Source organism: Doryrhamphus excisus, linkage group LG10, assembly GCF_037039965.1.
Source record: "Doryrhamphus excisus strain RoL-2023G ecotype Guam linkage group LG10, RoL_Dexc_Guam_v1.1, whole genome shotgun sequence".
In the NCBI taxonomy this organism is placed as follows: Eukaryota; Metazoa; Chordata; class Actinopteri; order Syngnathiformes; family Syngnathidae; genus Doryrhamphus; species Doryrhamphus excisus.
This window is the reverse complement of record NC_136366.1, coordinates 13,583,772-13,600,002: the sequence shown is the minus strand read 5'-3', so window position 1 is coordinate 13,600,002 and position 16,231 is coordinate 13,583,772. Positions and strand designations below refer to the sequence as shown.

The window sequence follows — 16,231 nt, the reverse complement described above, 5'->3', positions numbered from 1 at the left end:
ATTACTGTCCGGACCCAACAACCTGTAGTGTTTGCTGACCAGTATTACACCCAATTAAACCCCTTACTACACACTAAGTAATACTTCCATGGCACTACAAGGCATTCATATAGTTTATCAAATATGCATTGTCATTGTGTGTGACCTCATAGCCACCAAATATGGACCCATTTATGACATATGACCTCTCCAACTGTCAGTCAGCTGCAATTTCAGAGTCAGGAGGGGCAGAAGTGGAGTGAGAAGCCGTCAAAAAAAAAAGAAATGAAATCTGAGTGCAACAGGCTCTTCTAGTGAAAAGCAAAAAGAGGCTGATAACGCTATCATGGCTTCTACATGTGGTAACGGTTGGAGCAGAGCAGCCGAAAGGCAGGGTGGAACAAACAAGGCCTCGTAGAGATAGCAGCAAAACACGCAGGAGTGTCAAACACGTCTACAAAGTAAGAAGCTCATATCAACACTTCACCACAGCACACAACTGATTGTCAGTCAGTGCCTTAGGTCCACTCTTGAACCCCCCCACCCCCGATATATTCTAACACGTTTTGACCCCAAATGACACTTTACAATCCCCACAGGCCCCAAAAGAGGTTCAACTAGAATAAAAGCAAACACGATGGCATTAAAAGTAATTGCCTATATATCTGCAGCGTTTTAATAACTTGGTAAACATAGACTCAACTGCTTCTTTTCTTCTCCGAGGGGACCAGAGTGTGTTGACAATTTCTGGGAGGGACAGACCACAAGACTGTCTTTGCTGATATTCTTCTGTCAACACCCCTCTGATGACACAGGAACACATTTTTGCATTATGATGTGTGAAATGAGCACACATATATTATTATTATTAGATTTACAAGCACTGTGTTCAAAGCAAGATTATTTATTTTGGGTTATATTTAAGATTGGGCAGTAATTTTATGATTGTAAATAATACAACATAATAATAAATAATACAGTTCTGACCCTATCATTTTATAACGTACAATTGTTTGAGTAAATCAATGGTGCAAAAATAAATAAACAACTACTATTGACTCTCATTCAAACTATTGGCTTTTGCACCCAAACCTTTCCTTTATTCAGGAAAGTATTCCCCAAATATGTAGACACAATGTAACACTATGCCCAAAAATACAAAACTACAACAATACATATGTGAAAGCAACCTATAAATATATATATATATCGATATAATCCAAAACAGTCACCCCCTGGTTAGTTCAGCTATAGCTTGAGTTTGCAGCGCCATCGTGAGGCCAATTGTTGGGCAACAGCGTCTGTCTTCGTTCAAAATGTAATTTAAAGTAATAATTTATACATTTAAACTACAAAACGGCAGTGTTCACATTAGTTTATACATCAAGTTATTTTTTAACCCAGAAAAGGACCATATTTTAATGTACATTGTGTTTACATTGTGCTATAATTCGATGTCTTTATTTTCAGAATATTTTAGCTTTCTTTTTTGAATACAAACTTCCCCAAATATATGAAAAATCTTAATGTATTCATAAAAAAGAACACGACCTTAAAATGTAGTCAATGTAATATTTGGACGTAAATTAGAAATATATTTTTTATAATGGTGGGTTACATTATTACATATCTGTGGAGAAGGTAAAATAAGTATATTTATTCATATAATAAAAATTCTGAAAATAAATACACACAATGACAGCACGATGTGCTAAAATAAGGCCCGACCTGGAACCTTTGTGACCGCTACTGTTTCTAGTCGGAGTTATTTTCTAGTAGGTTCCTATCTCAACCTGCTCGTGGGGAAATTTACGGTCATTTTACTTAATTACCGTCAATAGTTAGATATATTGTGTGGGATATAATATGTCCAATGGAGGAGGCCAGGGAATCAAGACTAGGCTTCACACTGAAAGAACTGACACTTTCTGGGTTGAGTGACCGTGAAGAAGTGGCGGGCTCCTCGTCCACTTTGGAGCTTGGGGACGACAAGCTGGTGTGCGTGGAGTATCCAGGGGTGATTTCCAGTGTGGACAATATGCTACAGACTCTTGGTGGAGAACAAACTGTGTCCAAGGTAAACCGAACATAACTGGAAAAATACAATGTTAGCTTTTGTCCGCGTTCAATAGAATATTAATTGTACTCTGTTTTGATGCTAATTGTCAGCCACATTTGCTGAGGTATCCTACGACTCAACATAAGCTAATATTGACTTAATAGCTGATAACACGCGAGGAGAGATCCATCCTATGCTGGAGCCTATCCCAGTTGGTTTTGAACAAGAGGCGGGGTACACCCTGGTCTGGTCGCCAAACCGGGATTTTAGTGTTGTTTCAATATGAAGTAAATACAAGGCCAGCATCACCAATAACTACACCTATACTTTTTACTTGAACAGTTTCAGGAACTTTGGAAGATTTAGTGAGTTTTGCCTTTAAATCTGCTAATCATGTTTACTGTATAATAAAGATATAAGATTGGATAAAGATTTTAAGCACACGAAAACATGCGCATGAGTGCTGCCAGCATTATTGCAGGGGTCTAAGAAGAAGAAGAAAAATCAGACCATATCACACTTACCCCACACATACATACAAGTTAAACAAATCATTTATGATCATGTATTCTGTGAGAAGCAGTTCGTTTTATATTTGCAATTTTTCATTTCATAGACCTACGCTCACCAAAATCTACGGCTGGAGCTGCGCTACCGACCCCAGGACCCTTTCTGTCATCCGCTGTGTGGAAACCGCTTCTCATCCAACAACCTCCTTCTGAGGGTGCGAAGGCGAATCTGCAAAAAAGATTCCAAAGTTGCTGATATGAAAATGGAAATACTGGGAGTCATTGGAACGACATATAAATTTCAAGGTTTGATTGAAAGAACCCATTTTATCTGACCTTTATGTTTATTCTGGTATGATGTTGAGCGATTCCACACCACTGTTAAATTCAAAATTATCTGACAATGTCCATTAGAGTTGAACAATCATAACATTTTCAGTGCAAAATTTCTGTGCGCCCATGAATATTAAATCATGACCATTTGTGCAGGAATGGCAGACTACCAGTGCCTCGCTGTGGATTGCCAAGATGGCAAACCTTCATCTTTATATGACAAAATCATCCTCCGCAAAACAGAAAAGCAAGAGTTCTTTGAGCAGCCCATGCCGTACTTCATTCCACCGGCCATCTTCTCACGTCTTGACACTCCCGTGGATTATTTCTACCGGCCTGATGTTAATCAAAGACAGTAAGGAGCATTATTTTACTGTTGAGATGCTATCTTCAATGACAAAAAAAAAAACATTTTCCCACATTTCTCTCTACAGGCGAGCAGTTTTTCAGAGCAAGACAAATTTTATTGGTTTGAATCGAGCTCGACGAGCCCACAATGCAGTTTTCGTCACTTACACAGATCCTGTTGTGCCCAGCAAATGCTTGGAGGCAGCCAAGATGAACTGGACACGAATCTGTGTGAAAGATCACGACAAGCAGGCAGAAGAAAAGTTGGTTGCGGTATGTAATATAAACAAACGCAAACCCCATTTGTTATATTTCCCAGATGTACAAACATCCAATAGATCGCCCGTATAAAAGAACTACGTTGTCATGTTAGTTGTGTTGAGCTGTTTCCATTGTGTTGGTTTAATGCAAACTAATATTGAGTGCTGTTGGAAATTCCTGCCTTCTCAGCTTAATATACAATGTAAAATTAATTGCAAAGAAAATAGATGTTAATGGAATATTGTGATAGTTTTGATTCATTGAACCCTTTGTTGGTCAAACCACTTGATCAAAAAATGTCAATGAAAATGTAGTACAGCATAAATCCAGTTAACTTTTTAGGAAGGTGCAACAGTGCAGTTATGTGAAACAGTAAGTAATTTTAGGAAATTAATGTTTATAACCTTCCACCCCCGTTCCCAAGCTCTACTGAACAATGTTGTGCCTCACCAGTTCACTCACCAGCCACTATTTATTGTTATAGAAATCATTCTAAGATTGTAAAATAATCCACAAAGTCAAAACTCATGGCTCACTCGCAAGTACATTGGTGAAAATAAATGAAATAAATGAGATCAGGCTATTTAGTTAGTTTAAAAGGACACAATATAGACTTGTTTGGCAGGAAAGGTATCCATAAAATGCTTTATTGACCTATAATGGTACTGCTGCTTTATATCATGTACGTCACTGAAAATTCTCAGGTTGCGATGATTATGAGGTGTACTGTCAGTCACAATTATATAATGTCTAGCAGCATTTTTATCTGCAGTATCTGAAAGCCAACTTTTGTTCCTAGATGTTTGAGAGCCGTCCCATCTGGTCACGGAACGCAGTCAAGGCCAACATTAACATCCACCCTGATAAACTCAAAACTCTCCTGCCAGTCTTCGCCTACTACATGGTGAGATAAAAAGGCAATGTGTGTAAATAATATTTATTTTACTTAATAATGTTTTTTTTAAGTTAAAACCATGAACAGTCACTGTTGTCTTTAATGTTATATATGTACTTTATGACACGACTTACAAGCCTGATATTTCACAGGTGTCAGTTACAGTCACAATCCTGCCAAGAAGATCAAGATAAAAAAAAAAAGTCTATTTTGTCAAGTCAGATTTAGTGACATTATTTACACATTACATATTTGCTTGTGCACTTTTACTACACAAGCAAATAGCTTTTGTTTACCTTGATACAGGGAATCAGGTTGTATTTTATGCCAAGTACATTAATTTTCCTCCATTTGAAACATCCATCCATTTTATATAGGGTCGTGGGGGTATGGTGGAGCCTATCCCGCTGACTCGTGGCTAGAGGCGGGGTACACCCCGGGCTGGTTGCCAGCCAATCACAGGGCATACATAGACAAACAACCATTCACACTCACATTCATACCTATGGACAATTAACCAAACATTGTTTTTGGGAATGTAGAGGAAACCGAAGTACCCGGAGAAAACTCACACACGCACAGGGAGAACATGCAAACTCCACACAGAGATGCACAAGCGGATTTTTAATGAATATTTTCACCTGACGATCTCTCAAGGCACACTAACGTGTTGCGTCACAGTGGTTGGGAATCGCTGGCACAAGATGACTTGAATCTGTTCTAGCTGCTAAAGTTAAGTAATGGAAGTCAAATGCGAGAGCAAGTGTAACAAATAAAAGCTTCCCATATCTTTCAAAGGTGACTGGACCGTGGAGGAGTCTGTGGGTCAGGTTCGGGTATGACCCCCGAAAGACAGTTGAGTCCAAGATATACCAGATGCTGGACTACAGGTTGCGCTGTAGCACCAAAAGCGGTAATAGTGGGGCTGGGACTGGAAACGCTTCTTATTTTTGCACATTTAAAAACTTGCACTACATGGTAATAGTAATGCAATGGGATGGAATTGTTGTCATTTTAACATTTGTAGATTGCAAATGTCATTTGTTGGCATTCAAAATGCTGGCTTTAAGAAATTCACTGTCTCTCTCTCTCTCTCTCTGTCTTTCTGTGTCCTGCATGTTTAGCATATGTACTATCAGACCTACTCGTGAAACCGAAAAGGAGCACCCTGAACTACACCCTACCTATTGCAATCAACAAGACCGGTCAGTGGATGCATTCATGCCTCAGAATGCAAGGAAGTTAGGCTGCAAAGTTACTACAGTAGTCATACTGCAAAAAAAAGAAAAGGATGCCAATGGTAAACGTTAAGGCAGACTGAGAACAACACAACTGCGGAGTAATTTTTGGGGGGTTGGCAGATTGTCCTACAGAGCAGTTACACACAATAACCCGCACAAACTTTAGACAGAATCTGCACCTATTCCAGCTGTATTTCCTTTGATTAGTGCTTCCTGCCAAAACAATCTGTTTTAATTTATTCAGTAAAGTGGAAAAAAGCACAATAGGGTCCCCTTTAAACAACAGAGTGTTTATGATTGACACTACTACCCAGGTCCAACTCCAGCCAGTGTAACAGACCTTCCCACTCAAGAGGGTTCAAGCACCAGTCGAGATCTCGTCCGAGTCTCATATCAGCTCCAGGTCAGTTGTCACCACCATATAGGAGGACATTATACTGTGCCTTGTAAATAGTATTCAAAAATCACAGATGAACTAAACTGCATTTGTCTACGATGTTTGGTGTAGGAGTCGTCTTATATTTTCAGAGAGGGCATGCTTCCTCCTCATCGGCAGATGTTTTACCAGCTGTGTGACTTGGATGTGCCAAGGTAATCTGCTGTGATATACTACTGTACATTTACTTCTTGAGCTTCAGCTCATTTATCTTGCAAGGGCCTTTCACTACAATAATTGTAGTATAGCTACAGGTTTTTCTAATTCAATAGTAACTATTACTTAATGACATTTGTGCCGTGTTGTGGTGGGGTGTGTATCCAGAATACAGGAAGTCATTCAGCAGAACACCGGCGCAGAGCAAATATGCAATGAGCGGGATGGCTGGTGTGCTGTCGGCACCACGGACAAGCTGCGGGACATCATCTCAGGCATGGTGAAGAAGGTCATCCGAGCTCATAGACCACGTAAGGCAGGGGTGTCAAATTTTAATTTGCACAAATTTAATGCAAAAAAAAAAAAATGAACTTTTTGACGTGGATACGTGGTGTCACCCAGCAAGCATGATATGAAACGTAATGATTTGAATTGAGCTAAAATGTGTCCCATTTGATAGGGCACATAATGTAATTACAGTTTGAAACATTTTTCTCTCCCAGCTTTGCCAAAGGTCGCCAAGCGGCCGACACGTGCAAACCGAAGTCTAAAGTTGGATGCAGAATACCTAGAAGATGATGATGAGGAAGATGAGGACGACGAATACCAGCCATTAGAGGGAAGCGAAAACGAAATGGAGACAGAAATACTGGATTACATGTGAGAAAAGATCCTTTAAGGGCAGTTGATGCTTATTTTATATGCCAGATAAATAAACATGAAGTTTTCTCGTAGTTTGTGTTGCATCACTTTTATTGCGCAGATACGTTCATTCATCTTATTGATCCTATAACCTTTCACTTAACTCATTTAATTTATGCAAAAGGCATCATGCATAAAGGAAGGGTTCTTTATTTAGATTAATGATCATACATGACGCAAAGATAAAGTCAAGCAGCCCCAGTGTGACATGTCAGTAACACAGCTGTGTCAACTCCACAGTGCTTTGATTCTCCATGTAGACATGACAAATGCATGGACTAGGGTCTGTGCATCAGTTGTGGATAAAATAGTCCGAATCTTAGCGATGCTGCAAAGATGAAAAAAATGGTAACATTCTTAATGTGCTTTTGAAAGAGCACAAGCGGCTGAGTCTTGTCGGCACAAGAGTGAAAGCTAATCTTGTGTTTGCCCTCACTTGTGTTTGACATGAGTTACAGTAAATACTAGAAGTTATGCAACAGTGAGAAACGTGTTTCTATAGGTGCATTATAGGGGAGGTGTCAACTTTATAAAAATCCCGGAACCGTCGCATTGATTCTTAGTGTGGTCATGATGGAGAAGGTGGCGATCTTGGTTGGAATTGTCGCGCTTCTGGAGACGGTGTCTGCTACCTCTGTAAGTTTCACTTTTATTATTCCCAGGTTATTATTTGTCATACGTATTATGGCTGTATTATTAATTATGTTTTTAACCAATTATTTTGATCACACTGTGCAAATAACGGGCTGCACGGGTGGTTTGCACGCAGGTCTCACAGCTAGAAGACCCGAGTTCAATTCCACGCTCCGCCATCTCTCCTCGTGCATGCGTGGGTTTTCTCCGGGTACTCTGGCCTCTCCAAATACGTCCATACTGTCCATAGGTATGAATGTGAGTGTGAATGGTTGTTTGTCTATATGTGCCCTGTGATTGGCTGGCCAACAGTCCAGGGTGTACCCCGCCTCTCGCCCGAATACAGCTGGGATGTCTGGGATTCTCTTTTTACCAATTTCATTGGTTGATTTTCATTCATTCATTCATTTTCTACCGCTTATCCTCACAAGGGTCACAGGGGTGCTGGAGCCTATCCCAGCTATCCCAGCAAGAGGTGCCAGCCAATCACAGGGCACATATAGACAAACAACCATTCACACTCACATTCATACCTATGGACAATTTGGAGTCTCCAATTAACCTAGCATGTTTTTGGAATGTGGGAGGAAACCGGAGTACCTGAAGAAAACCCGGGGAGAACATGCAAACTCCACACAGAAATGGCCGGGGGTGGACTTGAACTCGGGTCTCCTAGCTGTGAGCCACCAGTTAAAATGAAATTAACATGGAATATTAAGTGTTCCTTGTGGTCATGTGTGTGTGTATGTGTCTTTAGCTGGGGGTGGTCTTCACTGAGGGCGGCATGGTGGAAGGCGAGAACATTCGTCTTGGTTTCCGTCATCATATGGACGTCTTCAAGGGGATTCCCTTTGCTGACATACCTGGAAGGTTTGAGAAACCCCAGCGTCACCCGGGCTGGGATGGTGAGTTGACTGAACCGCAGCTAATTAAGCCATTAAGAAGGTTGACTGCATGGGTACGCTTATTTGGGATAGCTGGTAACAGCCAGGTTACTGCACTCCTGTAAGGATCAGATCAGGAACAGATCCCCCTTGAGTTTGGGAAGCCTGAATGGGAAGTTACTCAAACGAAGTAAGTTAGCAAACGTCACAGGATCTCTTTGATCATCTGGTCCTGTCGCAAGGACTCTCAGTGGACAATACAACTTCAACAATCCTGTAACCTTTCTGACACAACTTGGAACTGGATTTGGTTGCTACCAGATTTCTTGAAGAGTTTCTTCATGGATTTTGGGCCTGAGAGGAAGCCTGCTGGCTGACCATTTCAGTTTTAGTTCATCCCAAAGGTGTTTCATGGACTTGAGGTCAAGGCTCTAAGGTTCTTCCATACCAAACTCAAGTTCTCACAAAGCTGGAACCATACAAATGTTCTCAAGGACTTTGTATGTTGAATCAAATTCTAATCATCAATCAAAAAAAACCCCCAGAAAAATATACAAACTTTTTTTAGTCCTTTGGTTCCGATTTTTTACAATAAAAGCTCTGATAAAACATTCGACTGTTCTCAAATATCTTAATTTTTATTTTTCTGCACAAAATATGATGAAAAATAAATAAACAAATCAAGAATAAAGAAAATCAATCAATCAGTAATAAATAAATATAATAATAATAATAAAACGGCAAATAATAAAAACTTAAAAAAACACATATAGTTGGTGGGTAGACAAATTATTTTTATTTTAAAATGAACAAAGCATTATTAGAGCCCTGTAGACATGACAAAACACGACTATAGTCACATTTATACTCTTTTCATTTACAACATATTGCGCAACTGCAGGGTCTTGTGACACATGCTAACTCGCAAACTAGAGAGCTAGCGACCTAAACGGTAGCCTTCAAGTTATTTCCTTTAAACTTAAATAGCCAAAAACTTCCACACGGATAGGGAGGATAGTGCTTTGGTTCCGATTTTCTACAATAAAAGCTCTGATAAAACATTCGACTGTTCTCAAATATCTTACTTTTTATTTTTCTACACAAAATAAAATGAAAAATAAATAAACAAATCAAGAATAAAGAAAATCAATCAATCAGTAATAAATTAATAAATATAATAATAATAATAAAACAGCAAATAATAAAAACTTAAGAAACCACATATAGTTGGTGGGTAGACAAATAATTTTTTTCAGATTAAAATTAACAAAGCATTATTAGAGCCCTGTAGACATGACAAAACACGACTATAGTCACATTTATACTCTTTTTATTTACAACATATTGTGCAACTGCAGGGTCTTGAGACACATGCTAACTCGCAAACTAGAGAGCTAGCGACCTAAACGGTAGCCTTCAAGTTATTTCCTTTAAACTTAAATAGCCAAAAACTTACCACTTCCACACGAATAGGGAGGATAACTATTAACAGTTATTTAACCTTTAACATGAACATTAATCAAACATAATAATTTTTCTGGGTACATGATACCATACAGCATCCATATCAAACTTGCGCGGGCCGCACTAACATATCTTTCATATCAAGGACTTTATATGTTGAATCAAATTCTAAGCATATACATATTCTCCTGGCCAAATATTTTTTTATATTTCCAAAACTGAATGTGTACTCAGGTGTTCTGAAGGCCACTGAATACAGGAATAGGTGCCTTCAGTTGAACCTACTTATGACTGACACCAGAGGAAGTGAGGACTGTCTCTACCTGAACATCTGGGTTCCTCATGGCCAATCAGGTAAGAACTGAAAGAGCTCACAAAGATTTATTCTTTTTCATATCCAATTACTAATTATTATCTTTGCTTTGTAGTGTCTACCAATTTACCGGTCATGGTCTGGATTTTTGGAGGCGGCTTCCTGGCTGGAGGATCAATGGGCGCTAACTTTCTGGACAACTATCTGTACGATGGTCAGGAGATTGCTGATCGAGGGAATGTCATCGTGGTGACACTGGCATACCGTGTGGGAACTCTCGGCTTCCTCAGCACCGGGGACTCTGGTTTACCTGGTAGGTTTTTGGGGAGAAACCTCAACATTAAATTACTAATGTATTTTTTTTTAGCCAATATTAAATTGTGTTGATTCATTGACAGGAAACTACGGTCTGTGGGATCAGCAGGCCGCCATTGCTTGGGTCCACAGAAACATCCGCTCATTTGGAGGAAACCCAGACAACATTACTCTCTTTGGAGAGTCTGCAGGTGGCGCTAGTGTCAGCTTTCAGGTGGGATTCTTGGTGAACAGTGATGTACCTTTCTATCAAGTGGTGGGTTGCGACCCAAAAGAAGGTCATGTACTGCAAGTCCATGCACACAAAGCACAGGCAGACTGGATGGACTCCTTTGACTATACAGTATCTTCCTGAGGGTGTAAAGCAGGGGTCTCAAACTCAATTTACCTGGGGGCCACTGGAGCTAGGGTCTGGGCAAGGCTGGGCCGCATCAGGTTTTCCAAAAAAAAACCCAATTATTTATTAATTATTTATTAAAAACAGAAAAATATACAAACTCTTTCAGTGCTTTGGTTCCGATTTTCTACAATAAAAGCTCTGATAAAACATTCCACTGTTCTCAAATATCTTAGTTTTTATTTTTCTGCACAAAATAAGATGAAAAATAAATAAACAAATCAAGAATAAAGAAAATCAATCAGTAATAAATAAATATAATAATAATAATAAAACGGCAAATAATAAAAACTTAAGAAACCACATATAGTTGGTGGGTAGACAAATTATTTTTATTTTAAAATTAACAAAGCATTATTAGAGCCCTGTAGACATGACAAAACACGACTATAGTCACATTTATACTCTTTTTATTTACAACATATTGCACAACTGCAGGGTCTAAAGACACATGCTAACTCGCAAACTAGAGAGCTAGCGACCTAAACGGTAGCCTTCAAGTTATTTCCTTTAAACTTAAATAGCCAAAAACTTACCACTTCCACACGGATAGGGAGGATAACTATTAACAGTTATTTAACCTTTAACATGAACATTAATCAAACGTAATATTTTTTTCTGGGTACATGATACCATACAGCATCCATATCAAACTTGCACGGGCCATTAAACTTTCATATCAAGGCGGGGGCCTCAACCTAGTGTCCTGCGGGCCGCATGTTTGAGACCCCTGGTGTAAAGCAAGTACAATGCTCCATGACCAGGACCTCCTGTACCTGAGGTCCGACCAGTGTCTGAACGCTACTGTGCAGGATTGAATTCGGGAATTTTTCCCTTCATGAAAAGGATGAAGACTGAGTCATAACAAATACATAATGTATTTCTGCCCACAGACCCTCACGCCTCACAACAAGGGTCTCATCAAGAGAGCAATCTCCCAGAGTGGCGTCGCTCTTTGCCCTTGGGGTATCAACAAGAACCCCCGCAGAGTGGCTGAGGAGGTGCATCAAAGTTTCCGACTCTCACTGTGTTACTTTAAGGATGAAAATCAGTGACGGATAATTCTTCTTGTTCTGCTCAGGTTGCTCTGAAAGTCAACTGCCCCACCGATGAGAGGATGGCATCCTGTTTGAAGATGACTGATCCTGTGCTCCTCACACTGGCTCTCCCTCTCAATCTGTCTACTTCACCTGATGGTAAACAATCCTCAATGTCATTTAAAAATGCATTTGCATGGGTTATATTTGCTGGAGTCTATCTCAGCTGTCTTTAGGCGAGAGGCGGAGTACACCCTGGACTGGTGGCCAGCCAATCACAGGGCACATATAGACAAACAACCATTCACACTCACATTCATACCTATGGACAATTTGGAGTCGCTAATTAACCTAGCATGTTTTTGGAATGTGGGAGGAAACCCACAGTAAAACACACGCATGCAAACTCCACACAGAGTTGGCCGAGGGTGGAATTGAACTCGGGTCTCCTAGCTGTGAGGCCTGCGACCACTCCTAACCACGCTGTTGTGGCTGAAATCTTTAACTGTAACTGTAATCTTTATCATCTGTAAGAGTCCACAATGACTATTTATTACTTGTCAATTTTGTAAAATCAGCATTTTTGTCGTAGGATTTTATACTTATAGGTTATCACATGGTTTGTCTGGTATCAGGCCAGGTATCATGATACTGGGCCTGATACCAGACAAAACATGTGGTGATCTTATTATCACATACTATTTAATCATGAGCTTATTATCACGTACTATTTAATATTTACTATTATACTAATATTTACTATACTTATAGGTTATCACATGGTTTGTCTGGTATCAGGCCAGGTATCATGCCCCCAAGTGTCAGTATCAGCCCGAGACCAAAGGTCTGATATCAGACAAACCATCTTATTATCACATACTATTTAATCATGAGCTTATTATCACGTACTATTTAATCAAAAGACCATTTTGTTTCCAGAAAATGTTCAGTTTATTACATGTATTATATCTAAACAGTGTAAACACAATAATTGCAAAAATATTTCGACAATAATATTTTATCAACAGTCTTATCTTATCAATGTCTGACAATTAAAGTTCCATTAATCAAGTTTGGGTTTTTTGGTGACTGGAGAAGCACTAGGAATATTTATAGTGTGTGTTCACGCTCGTGCGCTGTTCTCTGATTGGTTGTTTCATGGGCACGATACCAGAGCAGCGTGCTCTGAGTGGACAGCTACTGGTGCTGATACTGGACATGGTTAAACTCTATATTTTATCAGTATCACTACCATGGGCTTTGACACAGTATCATTTCGGCCTTTTCCCGTATCATTCATGGGCGGTTTCTAGGGTACAGGGCCAATTAATACTGTAGTATGTGATAAGTTACCATATCTCCCTCCCTCTGTCAGCCCCCCTTGTCCACAACCTGGTCCTGACTGCTGTAGTCGATGGCGATTTCCTGCCTGATGAGCCTTCCAAATTGTTCCATAACGCTGCTGGTATCGACTACATGGCTGGAGCCAATGACATGGATGGACATTTTTTCATCGCTATCGATGTTCCTTCCATCAACTCCCACCTGGTGGAGACCCCCGTGTAAATATGTGCTACAACTTCAAATCTATTATTGTTTGGAGTGTCAGGATCTTTGATGATTTGGCTCTTTCTTTTCATCTCAGTGAAGACGTGAAGAGGCTGCTGGCATCATTCACTAAAGACACGGGCAAGTCTGGTTTCGAACAAGCATACGCCTTGTACACGTCATCATGGGGAGCCAAACCCAGCAAGGAGGAAATTAAGACAACAATTGTGGATATTGGAACTGATTACATCTTCCTAATTGCTACACAGGCTGCCCTTTATCTTCATGCCGCCAAAGCCACGTAAGCATTCGACTATTTGTGATGTAATATGCGGAAAAAGAATATAACATATAACGTGTTTATGTCTGATTCAAGAACTGGTCGCACCTACTCCTATCTCTTCTCTGAGCCCAACCGTATGGGCGGCATCGGGCGCCCGTACCCAAGCTGGATGGGAGCGGACCACGCTGATGACCTGCAGTATGTCTTTGGAAAACCGTTCACCACCCCGCTGGGATACTGGCCTAGCCACCGTCGCCTCTCAGGCTACATGATCGCCTACTGGACCAACTTTGCAAAAACTGGGTATAATTCTGTAGATTGAAAAACATCTATACAAATTACACATAGAAAGCCAAATCTCTATAAATGATATTCTTGTGTTTATATTTCTTGTCCACAGAGACCCCAACAAAGGAGACTTGAGCGTACCCGCTACCTGGCCCAGATTCACCAGCACTGGACACCAGTACCTGGAGATCAATGCTAAGATGGATAAAAGCTACGTGAGACAGAAGTTGAGAATGCGTTACGTGCATTTGTGGACCAGCATCCTGCCCAACCTCCCTCAAATCTCAGAATAAAGAGAAGCAATACATTCATAATGTCTCATTATAATTATGATTTTTTTTTTAAATTTCAGACGCATTTAGGCCACGCAGTCAGGAGATCGGGAAGACCTTGGTTCGATTCTTCGCTTGGGCATCTCTGTCTGGACTTTGCATGTTCTCTATTTCCCTCCAAAAACATGCTAGGTTAATTAGCGACTCCAAATTGTCCATAGGTATAGTTTGTTTGCAGGCCCATAATAACTGCTTCTTATAATAATTGCCTGTATAATAATAGTTGTAAAAACGGCGGCACGGGGGTCGAGTGGTTAGCGTGCAGACCTCACAGCTAGGAGACCAGGGTTCAATTCCACCCTCGGCCATCTCTGTGTGGAATTGGCATGGGTTTTCTCCGGGTACTCCAATTTCCTCCCACATTCCAAAAACAGGCTAGGTTAATTAGCGACTCCAAATTGTCCATAGGTATAGTTTGTTTGCTGCTTCTTATAATAATTGCCTGCAATAGTTGTGAAAACGGCGGCACGGCGGACGAGTGGTTAGCGTGCAGACCTCACAGCTAGGAGACTCGGCCATCTCTGCGTGGGTTTTCTCTGGGTACTCCGGTTTCCTCCTACATTCCAAAAACATGCTAGGTTAAATGGCGACTCCAAATTGTCCACAGGTATGAATGTGAGTGTGAATGGTTGTTTGTCTATATGTGCCCCGTGATTGGCTGGCCACCAGTCCAGGGTGTACCCCGCCTCTTGTCCGAAGACAGCTGGGATAGGCTCCAGCATACAATATAGAAAATGGCTGCATGGAACATGAGTTTGTGCAAGCCAGTGTTGCGTCAAAAGGAAGCTGACAATCTGAAATAAGTCACACACACCTAAGACACACACCTAAACATTTTCAACACATCCAAGCAAATAATTATTTACTCTCTCGCTCTTCTGGTTTAGTTAGTTTCACAAGAGTTGGCCACGAAAAAGATCACCTGGAAAGAAACAAAAAAAAAAGACATCCGTGTTACATCTATTCTCATGAGTGACATGTGACATTCAATATTTTTTCTTTATTTTCATGACATTGTAGATTCTCAAAACGATGAATGAACACATTTAGAATGATGCACTTAACATAAACAAGTCCTTTATTTTAGACATACGTATATGTTATGTTTTAGATTGCATGGTGATCGAGTGGTTAGTGCGCAGGCCTCACAGCTCGGAGACCCGAGTTCAATTCCAACCTCGGCCATCTCTGTGGAGTTTGCATGTTCTCCTCTTTCCCTCCAAAAACATGCTAGGTTAATTGGGGACTCCAAATTGTCCATAGGTATGAATGTGAGTGTGAATGGTTGTTTGTCTATATGTGCCCTGTGATTGGCTGGCCACCAGTCCAGGGTGTACCCCGCCTCTCGCCCGAAGACAGCTGGGATAGGCTCCAGCACCCCTGCAACCCTCGTGAGGATAAGCGGTAGAAAATGAATGAATGAATGTTATGTTTTAGATTGCATGGTGCATGAGTGTTGAGCACGCAGGCCTCTCAGCGAGGATACCCGAGTTCAATTCCACCCTCGGCCATCTCTGTGTGGGTTTTCTCCGGGTACTCCGGTTTCCTCCCACATTCCAAAAACATGCTAGGTTAATTGGCGACTCCAAATTGTCCATAGGTATGAATGTGAGTGTGAATGGCTGTTTGTCTATATGTGCCCTGTGATTGGCTGGCCACCAGTCCAGGTGGTTGAGAACTACATTGCATTGTAATGAAAACTGAAGCAAAGGTAACACAAATATTCGAAAGTAGTACTTGCAAACTACAAGCACAATCATGAAGATTTAGTTTCATGAAGTCTTTTCTAACTTTTATTGTTGTGGTTACACAGCGACT

General features: G+C 40.5%; 2 protein-coding genes across 3 annotated transcripts; both read left to right on the top strand.

The window, feature by feature from the left end:
* The first annotated feature begins 1,801 nt into the window (after window positions 1–1,801).
* Window positions 1,802–7,467, top strand: gtf3c5 (general transcription factor IIIC, polypeptide 5). 2 transcript variants are annotated; one of them, XM_058064583.2, is made up of 12 exons: window positions 1,802–2,056; window positions 2,655–2,853; window positions 3,037–3,235; window positions 3,315–3,501; window positions 4,289–4,393; window positions 5,183–5,297; window positions 5,509–5,589; window positions 5,940–6,028; window positions 6,134–6,216; window positions 6,386–6,528; window positions 6,721–6,877; window positions 7,422–7,467. In XM_058064583.2, exons 1-12 carry the CDS (start codon window positions 1,853–1,855, stop codon window positions 7,450–7,452), a joined length of 1,593 nt encoding a protein of 530 aa, XP_057920566.2. In that variant the 5' UTR covers window positions 1,802–1,852; the 3' UTR covers window positions 7,453–7,467. The 2 variants fall into 2 exon arrangements, with proteins under 2 accessions (XP_057920566.2, XP_057920567.2); XM_058064584.2 differs by lacking the exon at window positions 7,422–7,467 and having other exon boundaries at window positions 1,803–2,056; window positions 6,721–6,951.
* cel.1 (carboxyl ester lipase, tandem duplicate 1) lies at window positions 7,448–14,395 on the top strand. Its single transcript, XM_058064582.2, has 11 exons — window positions 7,448–7,555; window positions 8,310–8,457; window positions 10,135–10,254; window positions 10,329–10,526; window positions 10,612–10,742; window positions 11,819–11,926; window positions 12,007–12,121; window positions 13,338–13,524; window positions 13,608–13,811; window positions 13,887–14,096; window positions 14,194–14,395. Exons 1-11 carry the CDS (start codon window positions 7,490–7,492, stop codon window positions 14,372–14,374), a joined length of 1,668 nt encoding a protein of 555 aa, XP_057920565.2. The 5' UTR covers window positions 7,448–7,489; the 3' UTR covers window positions 14,375–14,395.
* The last annotated feature ends 1,836 nt before the right edge of the window (window positions 14,396–16,231 follow it).

What these genes read in the sequence shown, in the direction of transcription:
- gtf3c5 (XM_058064583.2), top strand. Translation starts at nt 1,853, where the DNA reads ATGGAGGAGGCCAGGGAATCAAGACTAGGCTTCACACTGAAAGAACTG. An exon ending in GAGAACAAACTGTGTCCAAG is followed by an intron (nt 2,057 to 2,654) that starts GTAAACCGAACA and finishes TTCATTTCATAG; the next exon opens with ACCTACGCTCACCAAAATCT. An exon ending in CCTGATGTTAATCAAAGACA is followed by an intron (nt 3,236 to 3,314) that starts GTAAGGAGCATT and finishes TTCTCTCTACAG; the next exon opens with GCGAGCAGTTTTTCAGAGCA.
- cel.1 (XM_058064582.2), top strand. Translation starts at nt 7,490, where the DNA reads ATGATGGAGAAGGTGGCGATCTTGGTTGGAATTGTCGCGCTTCTGGAG. An exon ending in CCCGCAGAGTGGCTGAGGAG is followed by an intron (nt 11,927 to 12,006) that starts GTGCATCAAAGT and finishes TGTTCTGCTCAG; the next exon opens with GTTGCTCTGAAAGTCAACTG. An exon ending in CACCTGGTGGAGACCCCCGT is followed by an intron (nt 13,525 to 13,607) that starts GTAAATATGTGC and finishes TTTTCATCTCAG; the next exon opens with TGAAGACGTGAAGAGGCTGC.